Consider the following 16,927-nt stretch of genomic DNA (forward strand, 5'->3'; position numbering starts at 1 on the left):
AGATTTCGATTTTGACTCATCCAAACTAAACTCTTCGATTTAATTAAATATTAATTGATCTTTTCAAAATCCTCAAAATGACACAGAATCCATAGATCAATCTAACAAAGACGATGATAATCCTAGGCAGATCTCGGTTTCATTAAAAACTGCCTTGACATCTTTACGTATCGATGAGCTTCGATGGTTCGCCAACAAAAGCGGACAGCCTTGAGTGGTTTTCGCGTGCAACGGCGTGTCAGAGACTGTGTCGCATCGAGTGATGTCGCTCGTACGATTCCCTGGCTCCCACGACGATAATGAAAGCGCCGAGAGGGAGGAAACGGGACGCTCGAGATAAAAGTGCATACTGCATAGCCTCCGAAGCTCTCTCGAGAGCTTCAGACGAATAAGGATTGCCTTACGGTTGCCGTGTACCGTGTCCACTTCATGTTACAGCACCTATCTCCCGTAGGTAATCTAATCTTAAAGAAAAGGAGTACCTCTCTCGGTTTTATTGCCGCAGAATGAAGGTTGATGTTTACGTCGTGCACATTGTGACATTTGTCATAAAACACGAAACATCTTGGAAATAATTGTAGCATTTCTTAGAAAAGCTTTTAGAGACGTTTTAAGGAAAATTTTGAGATTGTTCGTTGTACCAAAAAAATTTGTTAAAGAAAAGTAAAAAGATTGCAAACAAGATCTTAATCTTTAGTGAATGGAGAGGAGGACGAATAATAACGTTGTTACGTTATTTTTTAATAATTGATTATCGATTTCATCGAGATTTTTTTTTTTTTAGGACCGTAGTGTCGCTTGTTATTCTAGTTTTGTCAGAGAGAATTCAATGATATTGGCTGATGACACGATGCAAATTGAAAAAAAATATGATAGCTGATTCGAGATTGATTTTCAAAGGTTCCTATAGCGAAAACTTTCAGAAATGGGAAAGGTATTACTAACGATACGTAGGCATTGAATTTTGACGATGATCATCACAATGTGGGAAAATATAATACTTTATAAGTAAAGTGCTGTGACATTAGCCTTTCTTGATCGTACTCTCTATTTTTGGATAACAATAATCTCTTACTATACGTACGTATATTCACTGTTTCAACACGAATGAGTTGCGGTTCTCTAGGTTTTGTAGTCTCTCATTGGGCACACCGATGAAACCTGTTTGTTCATTAGTACGAAGGTGAAACTGGTAGACTGAAACTGGTTCTTTTAAAGAGTAATTGTTAGTTCTTCTAGGTAATTGTAAGAAAGATTTAAAGTTGTTGAGCAGTTCCTGCATCATTGTAACGACAATGAATAAAACTTTATTCTCCTCGCATGCCAAAAGAACATACTGCCCTGAAAGGATTAAACTTCCAATAAACTGTATCAAACCGTCTATAAATCGCAAATAAATCGTCAAAATTTTCACGTGATCGAAAGATATTTGCACATGTCCCGTGCAATTGAACTTCGACAGAGGCAGCGATCGTAACGGGCTCCCAGACCTTTCTCCTGCGAGAAACACGTTCTCAGGTGTTCTGTGATTGGTCGAAAGAGCGGAAAGTGCCCCTCCACGTCATTACAGGTTCATTGTAGTAAACGTACAGCGAGTAACACTTCTTGGAAACCCTCGTCCTATGCATGAAACGAAACGTCGCGTCCGATGTTAGGACGTGAAAACCAAAGCGTTGGATCCTCCCAAGTGTTCTCACGGGGTTAATTAGCAATCTCGTGAGTTAATTGCCGGCAGGCAGAGGGTACCGTGTTTCGAAGCAAGTTCGCGAGAACATGTAGGCTATCCTCGGCTTGGCAGCGCTGTATAGTTTCGTGTGTCTCTTTGTTGCCATATTCTTTTTCTTTTGTTCTGTGTGATTTTGGATCCAGTAACATGTTGAAGCTAGGTTTGATATATTATATCGTTTCTTGGTCCTTTTTTGGGAGTCTTTAAACGATGGGTTAGAAGATTAGGAAGCGATCGTTAGGCAACAGAAATAGCGAATTGGACAGTTAATGATTGGGTTCTGAAGATAGGACTAATATTAGAGAGAGTTTAAGGTGAAGGTTAGGACTAATGGAACTTTCGTGCAAAAATTTTCATTTTTACCATTTACTCTGCTTATATCCCAATGGTGTTGTTTATAATTTGATAATTTGACAACTGTTTCTCTTATTGATTCTACTGATAAAAAGTGGAAAGGGATGGAGGACTACTGTAAACACCATAAATAAATTTATAAATATTTATAATGTTTTGTATATGCGTTACTCGCATATGATTTATATAGAGGAAGACACCTACTACATGCTCTAAAAGTTAGGGTGAAATCAGCAACAAGATGCTTCTTTTAAATCATAAGTCTCCAAAGTGTATCGAAGGTTCTAATTTCGAGTATTGATAGTGTGGCACATGAGCTACCCACAATTTCTAGCTCAAAAAATTAAAAAGGAAGTCATGCAGTCCTGTCACGTTATGGTACACAAGCATCAAATATGAAAGTTTCTTCTGAGAAGAGGAAGTATCCCTGCATACCAGAGAAGGGGTACGTGTACCATCCAAGAATTCGACCTGACATAGCTCACGATGATTCACCAGAAACGTATTCGAAGGGTCGAAACTTTTTCAGGGTTAATACGAACCGAGACGACCCCTTACTCAGCATTTGCGTTACTTCTTTGACTTTACGACTCCGAGACCTCACATACTTACATCTCACACCTCTAAGGCATAAACATTATTACTGTAACAAACGATTATTTAACGATATTAGACCATAGCTTGCCTTCGAGCTATGAGGTACTTACTCGAAACAATCTCCTATTCTCCTAACGAAATTGAGAGCACGTGTTCATTTTATTTGTTTCTCGATTCCTAAATTTTAATATCAGACTAACACAAATTTCCTAATTCACGAAGAATAAAATATGACTAAAAAATAGGAAAAAATAATAATTTAGAGGATTTCAGTATAATTATCATTTTCATTTGCAATTTAATCTCAAAAAAATATCGTACCCTTTAAATAAAAAGTCCAACCTAACGTCGGTGTTATATCACTGTCTAAAATTTCTCCAACTATTCACACAGATATTTCCATCAAACGTCAACTTTCTTCTGAAACTTATCACGGTACATAATGCTTAAATTACATTCGATATCAACCTAAATACATAGATCGCATTATGCTAATGAATTTATTTATTATGCCAGCACGAGCGATCCGTTATCGATGCTATCTGCGAGACAAACGATTAAGGGCTATGGTAGTTACTGTCATCAAGGACAAGGATAATGGCCAGTCATTTCAGCTATTGGGAACTATTATCAAAGACGGCCATTCTTAGAGTCGATTAGATGAACAGTTATATTCTGCTAGACCCTTGTACGTAACACTAGAGTCCATGGAATTTGCTCTCATTTTGTCCAGCCTCGGGAGTACGATTTGTGGCCGTGCGGCGTTGCGGCTGCACTGGTTACTAACACCGTGTAACTTTATTTCCGGACGTCTCGAATGATTCTCTTGAACTTGTACCTTCTGACTCTGCAGAAAATCCTCCCCACTTGGTTCTTCAGCTTCGGGTGCCGTTGCACAATCGAAGTAATTTTATTCGAAAAATTATCAGTACCAATAGATTCTTTTGCACGGAAAACGAATTTCTAACTTCTGCGAAGTCACTAATATTAGTAAATATTAACTCATCGTAGAGAACCTTAGATCATTAAGAGCCTTAGTCGTTGCAGTACATTACTTTTGTTTTTATCGCTGGTCAGATGATATTACAGTGGCACAGTTTTCATGGTACATGGTCAAGTATTACTGAGATTTTTGTCGCTATTAATGGACGCTTTTTAAACAGGTGTTTTCTATCTCAAGGAAGCACATAAATTCTTCCTGTTATCGTTTTTGGTGGCTAATGGTTTTTTGATGTTCTGCGAGTAAAAGGTGGGTCAGTTTTTAGAAAGTTCATGGTCGAAGATCGTGGTCTAGCATCACACAATTGTCAAAAGCGTGGCTTCCATGTGTAAATCTTGTCCTCTCGGAAGTATATACCGGTAATCGTTCTATTAGCTTTGTAATTTCGTCATGGTTCGAATAATACATTAATAATGATTAAATAAGCTTGATTTTGAGTACGTGAATATAATTATACACCACAATATTAATAGTATCATGTTAGTAATTATACGTAATAAATTTCGCAAATCTAAAGCAACATACCAATTTCCTGACTGTATATTACTGATAATAACTATGATAATATATCTGTGAATAAAACGGAGGAGAAAATTTCATAACTTGCTCCATTTCATAATAAACTGGTAAATCTATTTATCAAGAAGCAAGTATTAGTCACTCATAAAGTTAGGGAACCACTTATGATTCAAAGAAAAATCAAACGGTATAAATGAATTTCCTTTTTTAGTATTTTCTTTTTTGCGCTAACCTGATAATTAATTTCCGCTGTTAAGGCGCACGTTGTACTCGTAGGCGTCGTATCATTTTCCGCAAACAAGTTCGCTCGTTCCAATATTTTAAACTCGTATCTTACAATGAAAGTCTCCTTATCCAGCTCCATTCACTTCTCGTTATTATTTAATAACCACGAAACGTGGGCAGCCACGCTCGTACGCGTAACTCAAGTAGTCGCTTGAGACGCGTAGGTTTCGTAGTATGTATTTCCTTCTTCCTAAACAAAATAGCATATTAAACGAAGTCTCTGCACGAAACGCTTGTTGTATGAATATTTAAACAGAAACGATGCTTCCTACGCTTCGAATCTCGACGATCGTCGCCGGAAACCACGCTCGCTTTTATCGGCTTCTCGAGAATTTCTTCACGATGATTTCGTGGATTGTTTTCATTCGTGTACAAAATTCGTTGTTCAAGACGTTGATAACACCGTTAGGTTTTTAATCTTGCCCTGATCTTCGAGTTTTCACGTTCCAATTTTGTTCTTGCCTCAGTGAATAAAAAAAGGCTTTCAATATTTTGACAAAATGCTCAGTGCAAGCGGTTTGAACGTCTGAATATTTAAAAATTTGAATACTCGGATATTTTTTAATCGAAGTACACGAAAATTAAAATATTTGAAGATTCGGAAGTTTGTACAAGTTTGATAACTTGTAATTTGGATACTTGGAAATTTGAATAATCAGAAATCCGAGTATTTCAAGACAGTGGAAATTTAAATATTGGGAAAGTTGAGACTTTGTAGACATGGACATTTGAAAATTCAACATATTAAGAATTTCAAAATTCGAAAATTGAAGAATTCAGAGATTTGAAGATTTCAAAACTCGAAGATTTATAAATCATTGAACGAACGATCAATGGCAGAATAATGCTACCACCACGAGTGGACGCGATTCGGTCAGGTATATTCAAGCGTAGCTGAGACCACCTTTTCCGTCCGCTATACTTTTTCGTGTCGAGGCTCTCGTAGGCCCCGTTCCTTTGTGTGTTGGTGACACAGGACCCAATCGTATCTTGTACATCGGGGCCTGGATACGTAGAACTGGCTTTTGTCCCAGTACTCGTAGTACGGGCCTCTCGTATTCTCGTACGATTCACGTACACCTTCAAGACCACACGGAACCGTTCCTCGTGACTGGAGTAGTTCTACGAGAGGAGCGGTGGACCGCAGGCAGGGGCGTACGGAGTAATTTCAACGCGTGGTCGTGTAGAAGCTGGAGCACAGAGCTTGCTCTCTCATGCAAATAAACTGCCTGACCCAACGGGGCGAGTCGTCTCCTTTTTTGCACGTCTGTGTCGTTATCTAGAACTAAATGTCATATTACATTTGCATAAATGTTGCAAGCAAACTGTTCAGATTTTCTTAAACATATAGTAATTTTAGATTATGAACGTATCAACATTTGATAGGTCGATATTCTGCCCTGTTCAGAGAGTTACGAAGTTTTTCCGTTAATAATATTAGAGTTCGTTATTTGGATATGGAAATAGGGGAATAGGAATAAAACTTAAAGGAACATAACGATGATAATTCCCAACGTGATGGCCTCTTTTTCTTTGGTTAGAACTACGGGCTATTAAGTCATTTTTTTTTGTTGTACTTCAAGTATTATCGAAGTGGATAAGGGTAATGCAGTTTAAAAATTCTTGGAAGAACAGGTACTCTTTGATAGTATAGTTCATGTTGGTCAGAATAGTTGTTTTAGAGATTTATAAAGGGGATTACTTAATTGTCCAAGAGATGGATTTATTTGTTCTTTGCACGTGTAGGTTACGTGTGGTAGATAAGGAATTGTGCCAGCGTGTTTTATGTGCCTTGATAACAACGCCTCGGTGATTAGAACTTTCTCCGATGATGTAATTCTTCAGGTTTAGTTTAAGTTACCTAAATCGTACGTGTTTGCCAAGAATCACTTCGCTGCTACATTTCCTTGATGAAGAATTAGATTACTTTTCATTTTTGTAAAATTTATACTCAGTATATTTTCTATTTAGTATATCAGTTAGATAAAGCGTATTTGCTTGAATTTTCGAAAATTTAGCTTGATTCTGTCTGTGTTTTAGAGCTCATCCTTTAATCTAACTTTCGCGGCAACACCTGTTCCCAGCCCCCTTTTTAAACACATGTCCTGGCCCTATAATATTCTTCGATACGAATCATCGTTGTACAGACACAGGTTACTACAGAATTTTATTACAAATTCACTCTCCCTTTATTAACTTCTTTCTTTGGCAAAACAATTTTGCTACCTGCTTTTCGCATTTTGAAAACTTCGATTAAGTGAAATGCCAATAAAACACAGTAAGAGATAATAATTCTTTGCTTATTCAACGCAAACTTAAACAAACCCAAACTTAAATAATCCCCGAATTCAACAACAACTTATCTATCCAAAATTCTATCAAACTCTCTAAAATTCTTCTTTCATCCAATTAAAAATCTTCCAATCTTTAAACCAATTCAGAAACTAAATAATTCAAAACGGATACGTGAAATCTATTGTCAATAGTTCATCGATCCGGAAGTCTGCCAAACTCTTTAAAATATTTCACATAGCAAACAAAAAAGAGCAAAATTGCTTTGAATAAAAATTATCCAGTCATCGAACTATCTTTTACAGAATTTTTTAACAATTAAACTATCGCTCGAACAATTCCACCAAATTTTCCAAAATCTTTTGCCGAAATAATATTTACGAAAGGAATCGTTCAAACAAGAATTGTCGAATCATCGAACCATCTCTCGAAAGGAGCACAAATCTGGAGAAATGAGGCCACTGAAGAGCCTCAGGAATACAGTCCTGGTTGGGCCGGCGGTCGGCCAGGTTGGTGAACGTAGGACAGCTAACCAGGTGACGTCATTGGCTTCTCGGATCTATGTAGGGCCCGTGTCGTCGGTAGGGGAAAGAAGAGGGGCCAGCGTGGCGAGAAACAAGAGGAAGAAAGACGAAACGAAGGGTGGGAGTTGTTCTCCGGCACAGTGTGAGCCGCTGCTTTCAGGTACGAGCGCACGGCGCCGCGTGCAGGTAGTCTCGTGTTCGTCCTCCACGTTTCTCGACGCGATCGAACCTTTCCGCCCGATTCAACTCGATTCCTCGGTCTTTAACGCCAACCCTCGCGATATCCAAACGTATATTCCATATACTCCGTATACTGAAAACATCGAATAGAAGAGTGTTGAAGCGTCAGACGTTAGTATTGTGCTTTCTTCGTATCGCGGTTTGTTTCGGCTATTTTCTTCAATGAAGTATAAAAACGAAGTTTCAACGCGTGAAAGACTGGCGAATCTAAAAATCCATTGCATGGAAGAGGGTTGTAGCGTGGAATGTTGATACCGTGCGTTCATCCTATCGCGAGGTTGCTTCGGATACTCCTCGATGAAGGATAAAAACGAAGTTTCAACGTGCAAAAGACTATTGAATTTAAAGAAACGTCTTCGGAGAAGTTGATGTTGTTGCATGGATCTTTGTAATGGCAGAGTGGATGTTTTGTGGAGGTTGGCGAAGGAACAAGTTACCGTTGATCGTGGTTTCATAGTGTTTACGTGAGCTGGGTCGGCTGCATCTTAACGGAGGCAGTGATTTTTCTGTGGTTTGACGAGAACGAAGGAAAGTTGGAGATTTCTTGAATAAGTAGCTTGATCGCTGCCAAGTGCGTCTTAGATTGTTTAGAGCGAGGCTGATGCGTCGCAGCTAAGAGACAGCAGGATTGAAACGTTAACCGTGAAACTGGCTTTTTAAAATCTTTTCTGGACTTTGTACGTCAATTTATGAATCTTTTATAAAGATTGTAAAGCGAAATTGACGCGGACGAAGCGTTCAATGAATAATCTACCAATTCTCTAATTTCTATTAAAGAGAATTTGTATTTGAAAAAAGATGTAGATTGCTCTTTGTGTTTCAAGAAGATTGATAGACAAATATCTAATATGTTAATAATTATTCTCAAGAATCTGTGAATCTGAGATTAGTGATCGATTTGTAGACGTTTACCATCGTTCTTAAGTTTCATCAAGGGGCATTTACATTTGAAGAGAACATAAACAACTGGATACTTAATACAGGTATTTCTTATGAATTTATGAATTCTCGAGTGTCGATCGAGACGTGCCAGCAAGAATTTTAAAGAAACCATGTCGGAGAAGGAACGGAGCACGTGGCACGCTGAAGTGGAACGAACGAATCGGGGGAGAGACGCAACGAGTCGTTAACGCCCGGAAGAGAGGTTTCCTACCGAGTCAGGTAGAATATTCTAAAACGCTTCCTCGTTATTACGAATACAATACTCGATGATTTTCTGTATTCAATTAGAAAAAAATGCAAAATTATTAAACATCGTATTATCGTGAGCGGAGAAACAGTTTTATCAAAGAGAATCTACCACGCTCCCTCGAAGAATATTTATCTTGGAAGGAAAGTTCCCAAGCTAAAGGGGAAAGAAGCTATGCGGGATTTATTCAGAGTGTGAAAGACCACTAAGCTTCGTAGATCGAAGCGGTGACTTCACTTGCCAAACGAGTTTATGTTTTTAATCGAGTCTACGACTCGTCTGGCAACGGGTTCTCCCTCGGTACATCCGGCATGCAATTGCTGGATACGAATCCTCCTTGGGTATTCGCGGAGGATCATCTACCGGGCTCCCTTTCACGACGTGGCCACCTATTTCCTGTCTGTAAACGCGTTTCTTTCTTGCCTTTCCTTCCGTAAAAAACACCAGCCTCGTGCCATTCAGCAACTACGGATATTCTCGTCAATATCGTATCCGATAATTTAAATATCGCTTGATACATTGGCCCACACGTAGCAGAAGGTTAAATCGTTCCAAATTTTGCAGCAAGAACATTGATTTATAGAATTATACTAAATTGAGAGCTACTAGCGAGGAGTAGCGTTGAGAATAGCCGAGAAGTGGCAGTTTTGATTAAGTTGTCCCGAAATTATTCTTAACTTATGGAACGATGCTAAAGTGAGAAATATCAGGGAAAGTAAAATAGTACTCGAAATATCTGAAAAAGGTAGAGAATTAATAATTGAATTACTCGAAACGTCGCAGTAAGTCATTTTTAATTGAAAGAGAGACGCTGAAAAAGCTAAAATAGTATTAAAAGTATCTGAAGAATAAAAAATATAATTAAGTTGTATCAAATTGATCTTAATTTAAATATATCAATTTATAAAATAGGAAATACTAAAAAGATTAAGATAGTACCCATCATAAGTGGAAATCTTGATGAAATTGAGCGAAAAATTGCAGCAAGTCGATACTAAACTAAAGATTACTAAAGAAGATTACTAAAGTGATATCAAGAATATTTAAAAAGTGTGAGTTTTAATGAAACTTGAATTTTATTTTCAACATGAAACTTTTATATATATCTTGTGTTGCTGTAAACTATAATAACATTAGGAGAGAGGTAGAAAGTCAATAGGAAGAATTACAAGGTGTTATTGGAATCGAGAGGAAAAAAGGGATCGACGAGGGACACAAAAGGAAGAGAAGGTCCTGCGTGGCAAGTGCAACGAGCGGATTAAGCGGACTAACGAATCGCGCGTGTAGACACTGCAAACAGAACTATCTCTCCGCGAGAGGATCAGAGAGAGGAACCCGGCAGAGTGAGAATTTGTATTTGCTCGTGACCAGTCGTAGAGACATGACACTCGGCTCGAACGTCGCTCTTATCTCGATTTTCAAACGCAATTTCGCGCTGGGTGTGTTTCCACCGTTACGTGATTCCGTGTGCTTTGCGGACTTTAGAAGAATTTCGTTGACTGTGCGTTGAGTTTCAGCAAAAATTTTTACCAGAGACAATCGTATAGGTTTTGTTGGCAGAAAAACAACTTTTTTAATTTCGATATACCTTGAAGATTCATTATTTACACGACACATACGATAATCAGAAAGAATTATTTTCTAAATTTTATTCTTAGAAATGATTTTTGTCAGAATTACTGTGAGAAATGTAGTTGCTTATTCTGAACGTTGTAGAAGAAAATAGTAATTGAAAAGCAATTTAAAAAACTGTATGAATGGAATAAAAATGAGAAGTGACTAAATGAGAAAAACAAATTACTATTAAATGTTTGAACGAATAGCAATTTAAAGAACGTATAATATATTCGACTAAAGAATGTGTGAACATTCTAAAGAAGTGACTAAAGAAAATAGACTTAGTAAATTTTTAGAAAGGCGATTTTAAAATGAAACGACGAAGATCACGTTTCGTTTTGCGGACTGATCATCGCAGAAGAAAGTATAATTAATCTCAAAGGATTTCTGGAAGAATATCGAAACGAGGGTGCTCTTTGAGCATCGTTTAGTAAAAGATGAGACGAATAGACTCGAAAAGATTTTGAGAGGTGACGTTTTAAGATGAAACGGAGACACTTGTAGTCAGTTTCTGCGGTCGAGAGATATTGCGGAAGAAAATGTTGAAGTGGATAAAAGTTCGCCAGGACGCGTCGGCGACGCCGACGTCGCTCGATCACGAAAAGAAGGACGAGGTGGTGGCAAAGGTCGAAGTTGAAGAAGCGGCGAAAGAAGAGGAGGAAGACAGTGGGATGGAAAGGGAGGATACGCCATCCAACATCGAGTTGAACGATCTACGAAAAGTATGCTAAATCGTATAATTAACGCAACATTTCCTTGAAAGATCCCGTATATTACTTTGTCACCACTTCTTGGAAAAAACTAAAATTGGCTTCAACTTTTATCCTGTTGATAGCTGCAGACCAAAATATGCAAGTTTATAAACTTCTTTGTTATGATAAAGCATACAAATTTTCTCACAATTCTCTTGCGTTTCCTTATGATCGTTATTTTCTTAATGCATCGTCGATTTGTCAGAAGGATGACACAACTAGGAAATGTAAATTTCTGAAGAATTCGATTTGAAATAGAAAGTTTGAAATAGAAAAAGATTAATAACTCAGTCATCTAGTCATGAAAAATTCTCTTTTTTTTTAAATTATCACTCTTTCATCGCACCAACGACACAGATACATATTCTGGAAATGTTGTCACGTAACTTAGGTCTGGATCCGTCAATATTTTTTTTCCTTCTTAAAGAAAGTTAATGGACACGTCTTTTTTTCTTTAAAATGCATTAAGACTGGCAAGATAAGAATTAGTGGTTCTGTGCACGGAAGCATTCGAAGCAATACACATGGCTCCTCTTTAAAATGTCGTTAGCGTTCGATTTCTTGTGCTCCTAGCACTTGAGCAGATTTCCCATACCATTCACAATTCTGTCTTCTTTCGTCAAGTTTCGATGTAGAGATTGGGCAATTTCTAACTGGAATATTTAAAATGGGATAATCAGTAAACCTTAACTCGTAAGAATTTTCAACTCAAAAGGAAGTATTTATTTATTTCAATTTTTTATACAATAATTCTCTAAACGCAGTATTAAATACGAATGCCATCTTTTCATAAAACTAAACGAACAACTTCTTCATCGATAATTTCTTTCAAATCGGACTCAAAATAACTTTCAACATTTTTCCACTCGTACTCTTATGAAATTCAATTGAAACAATTTTCAAGTGTCAAAAAGCACATCAAATGAAACTAGTGTGCCATTTTCCTGTAAATCAAACTCGCATTGGATCTCTATTAATTACACTCATCAATAGTTGCTTTGAAATTGTATCAGAAAGAATTTTCAATATTCTTTCAGTCCCATACCTATAAATCACAATTAAACCAACTTTCAAGTGTCAAAAAGCACTCCGAACGAAATTAGTCCATTGATTTCCTATAAGTCAATCTCTAACAACTCGTTTTAACCAGACTATACGATCAATCACAATTAAAACAATTTTCAGGTATCGAGAAATACAGGGAATGAAATTAGTCCATTTATTTGCTATAAATCAAATTTACGTGATAAATCTTAGAACAGTGTCGCTTTCATTGATCGATTTCACTGACGCGGCAAAGTAGTTTCAGCGAGCGGGCTAGTTTTTTTTCGACGTACCAGACTAACCTGCTTCCAACAGGTACGATACCTTTGTCGATGCACGTGGTGGACGTCCAGACAGACTATCGTCGTCTTTATGTCGACCAAAGTAAGCAGAGTCGTGCCATATCTGTCACTTCCATTACCGCCGTCTTCCTCTAGCGGCACTCGATACTCATTGAACGACTTTCATTGAAAAATTTCACCAGGCATTTGCGGTTCTTTGGGTTTGACGATAGCGTGTACATCGAGTTTCCTTGGGGCGAGTAGGAGTGACAGTTAAAGGACAAGGTTTGCTTTCTCCTGATTAATAACTAGTTTTGTGCCGGATCTTGGGTAGTTAATATCTTGAACCGCAATAATAGATTTCATTGGAACTCGATTTTCCATAAGATTTCTATGATGATGATTGGGTTTCTATCATGTATTGAAAGTATATTAAAGATTCCTTATTTCTACATTTGTAACCATTTTTGGTTGATATAGTTGTAATAATTCATACTAATAGATGTTAGTCGTTGTAACAATTATTCAATCTTTAGTAGATAGTGGGAAGAACAGGGGAGGAAATTCTGGGAAATAGAATGTTGATTACGTTCTTGTTTCTATTATCAACTAGGTGCAATAGAATTGAAATGAAATAACTACATAAATATAAGTAACAGAATCATTGGTTTGCTGGTATGTAGTGGTCCGATTCAAAGATTAGAAGAATTAAAGTAAAATTTATTAGATAAAAAGCCTAATGTATAAAGATTAAATTCTGCTGTTTTTATGAATCAAGCTTACAAAATATTTTTACAAAATCTATAGATGCATTTTCTTAATTTTCATTTCAATTAATACAAAACATCAAGATCGTAACACTTTTTATCCAATTTATAAATATATTTATCTTCGTACTTCGTAATGAGAAGTCTTTACGATTCCTGCTATTACATATCAGATATCATTTTCCATCCGAAACCAAATGATCGATCGGCCGATCGATCACAAACATCCCTCACAAAGAATCTTACGCTACGCAGCTATTACACGGTTGCGTAGCGCTGTTTGCTTTTTTGTTTTTTTCCTTTCGTTAACATTTTTCTCGTCGTTGCGTCTGGAAGTGCTGCACGCGTTGAGCAAGCAGCCCGAAGCGGTGCGTACTGCCAACTTTCTACGTATGACCACCGATCGGTCGAGGATTAGTTACGAAACTAACTCGTTTGCCATAGTCTCGCGCGAAATCGCCATTTATTCGCGGTATTTTTGCACAATCTTTCAGAGAACACATCTTTGGATACACAACACATACACGACAAAAAAGGCGATTAACATATTCAGCGCTAAAACATTTTTCGTAACGTACTTACTGACGTGTCTAGAGAAAAAGCTTCGTTTACTAATATGAGAATCTTTTTACCGCGTACTTATAAAATTTATATCACATGTGGTATAGAAATGACTTGTGTATCGGAATCTGGAAATTTCTGTTGCTACGTTTTAAGATAATAATGAAAAAAGTGGCAAGATATGGTGTACTATGCCATAATGTTACGTTAAATAAGAAACTACCCCAATTTATTAAAATTCGAATATTCAACGTTTCGAAATTTTTGTTTCCACGATATTTCTTGAAACACGAACGAACGCACAATGCAAAATTGCACTCACAATTTAACACGATCATTTACATTTTACAACATTTTTAAGAAATGTCATTTCTTTATCAAGATTAATAAATAAGCGATATTAAGTCTGAAAGTCGTGGAGAAACGATAACAAGTAAATATATAATAAATTTCTAGCGAATTTAAATGTTCAGAAATTTGTAAAATGCATGTAACATGCAAAAGTAGATGAGATATCCAAAGTAAAATATTTAGAAATCTAAACGAGTCTTCATTTAGTTCGTATAAGTTTCTTTAGTTGCATTCATGAAAATACGAATTTGCATAAACGTTCTTAGTCCATAAACAACTATGTACTCCTACTTATACTCTATTTGGCTTGCACGCGTTCAATCGTATATACCCAAGCATAGTGTGGAAAAGAGTTCGCCAAAATTGGCAATTGATGACTCTCTATGACCGAAGACGTTCGCAGTGAACGTTTCGAAATTCGGTTCTAGCTCGTTCCTTCATTCATGTCGAGGTGATATACTGATTAGGGTAAAGAAACGGATCGCTCGTACGATCGTTTAAAAGTACGAGGATTTCGTTCAGGTTGCCGATCTGATTTACATACAGGGGATTTGCATACGTTTACGTAACGGGAAATTGAGAGTGCGTGGGCGTTATGAGTTTCCTTTTGCATTCGCCATTCGGGACTTAATGCACAGTGGAACAACTTGGTGCTGTAGTTTCGTCAATTCTGCGTTTGCTCATGATACTTGTGACGTATTTTGCTGGTGAAACAGTAACGTTGCGTTGAAAGTAATATAGTATTTGACAGTACAAGGTAGTGGCGTGAATTAATGTTTGTACAATGTATTTGTATTGTGTTTTCTGCGTGGCACTAGAATTATTCTCGTGAGGTAAAGTATTTGTATAATATGTCATATATTCTTTGTGACAGTACAATTATTTTTTTTAAGGCAGAGTGTAAAATTGATTAGAATTTGCCTATAAAATTTTTAAAGAACTGTATAGAATTTGTTATTTTTCTCGCAGCAATTTTAAACTTCCCGTCCTATTGCAAGGGCATATTTCAATATTATTCAGGATATTTAAAAAAGTAAATGAAAATTTGTATTGAAGCATCTTTCTAATTAGGATTCACAACCATATATATTTTGATATACGGACATTTAAGAAACAACATTGATCGATTGCGTGTTATTAGAATATTTTAGAACATGTTGTTTGGGTAATTAATCGACATAGTCTGTTTGAATAATTGAATACAGTCAATTGACGCATACGAATGTTCCCTGAAGTTGTATGAAAATTAAGGTACAGGGAAGAAAGGAAGGTGAGGAGAACCTGTCGCCAAAACGAAGCTACTTTAGTATGGAAATTTGTGGTCCGAATTCATGAATAATAATAAATGACTTGAAAAAAATGAGTCTTTTATATGGCTACCAAACAGTGGAAAATTTATTTCTTTGACGGAGCCTACTTTATCCACCAACAGTTTATCTCTTTCCTTAAAAAATTATTTTGAACTCGAACGATTAAGTATTATTTTCAACTTTCGTTTGTAAAAGATAAATCACATTGGATGACAAACGGATGTTAAAATGTTAATTTTATGCGCATAATAATTTTATATAGATTTCAATTTTTTATCATAATCAGTCTAGCAATTCAGACCCTAAAGTATCAATTTGCATAAAATTTATGTACTGTTCGCACAGTCGCGATATCAATTTTATAAATAACGTTGCACAACGTTGCCTATACTTTTATGACATTTGTGCCGTAATTGTTATCCGATGCTGCAGGGCAAAAGTTTCATACGATATTGCACAATATTTCTTCATACCTTCTGGCCAGTGCATCTTCTGCATCGGTAACGCGATACGTGTGTCCTACAAACAGAGATATTTACACAGTCTTCGCGACACATGCCAGGCTCTTTGCTACTGTTCATGTCCTATTCTGTCCACGAAGCGACTGGTCTCTTGTCTCGAATGTTCTTATTCATCAGAATGTTCCATCGTTTAACGTCATGTCACCAGAGAATTGAATACTCGAGTTAATGGTAGTGAAACTCTTCGTCATATAATATGTTGAAATACTTACAGTCTAAAGGAGAACGTCTCTTGGTTTAATTTAACGAAATTATGTAGTGTAACACTTTAGTCAAGCGATCACGTTACTCATCATCTAGGCTCTCTTTGGTAATTTTTTATTTATTTTTCACTTGTAAGTCTTTTTCAATACTCATATGCAACAATTTATTAGTAACATACAAGTAATTACACCATAAACTTGCTCGGATGTGCACATTCGTCTCAATTAAGCTTTTCAATTATCGTATCATCATATCAACAAGCATTCGCCAAGCGAACAAAATTTAATTACATTTAACAATGACATCACACTGAACAATAAAATACACAAACAGATGCATTATATAAACGATGATACAAATGGCATAAATCATCAAACTCTTCATTGAACATCAAAATCATCTTAGCCCCGATCCTCTAATGGCTCCGACCCATTCACTAACGTTTCCTCCGCGCATCGCGCTAATCCTCCAAAGCAGTGAAACGTCTGTTACCTTGAGCCACTTCGACAATCAACCACAAAAACTCTATGGGAGTACGACTAGCCATAAAACAATTCTTTTCAATGACACAATAGCAACGTACGTACACTAATATCTCGTTAGTTCGTGCCGCGTAATATCCTAGCGAAAGGCTAAGGCGATATGATCCAAACAGACATTGGAGAGACGCCATTAATCACTGAACGCGTTAAACAATTTCTCGAGCGTGTTTCTCGAAGACAAAAGCGGCCGCCCTCACCCTCTCCTTCTCGAACCCCTATTTGTCGATCGGTTGGCATTAAATTCGTTCGTC

The 16,927-nt window shown here is 36.9% G+C and overlaps 1 protein-coding gene across 4 annotated transcripts in view; it reads left to right on the forward strand.

The window, feature by feature from the left end:
• The window catches only part of ec (ubiquitin specific peptidase echinus), a 91,730-nt gene that overhangs the window by 56,432 nt on the left and 18,371 nt on the right, over positions 1-16,927 (forward strand). Inside the window, exon 1 of one of the 4 annotated variants that reach the window (XM_069117411.1) lies at positions 7,478-11,065. The exons of the other annotated variants lie outside the window; for them this stretch is intronic. Coding sequence (XP_068973512.1) covers positions 10,883-11,065 — 183 coding nt within the window. The 5' untranslated portion in view covers positions 7,478-10,882. Of the gene's footprint in view, positions 1-7,477; positions 11,066-16,927 lie in introns of those variants that run through there. 4 annotated transcript variants of the gene reach the window in all.

This window comes from Bombus flavifrons, chromosome 7 (assembly GCF_040668555.2).
Source record: "Bombus flavifrons isolate JBK064 chromosome 7, iyBomFlav1_principal, whole genome shotgun sequence".
In the NCBI taxonomy this organism is placed as follows: domain Eukaryota; kingdom Metazoa; phylum Arthropoda; class Insecta; order Hymenoptera; family Apidae; genus Bombus; species Bombus flavifrons.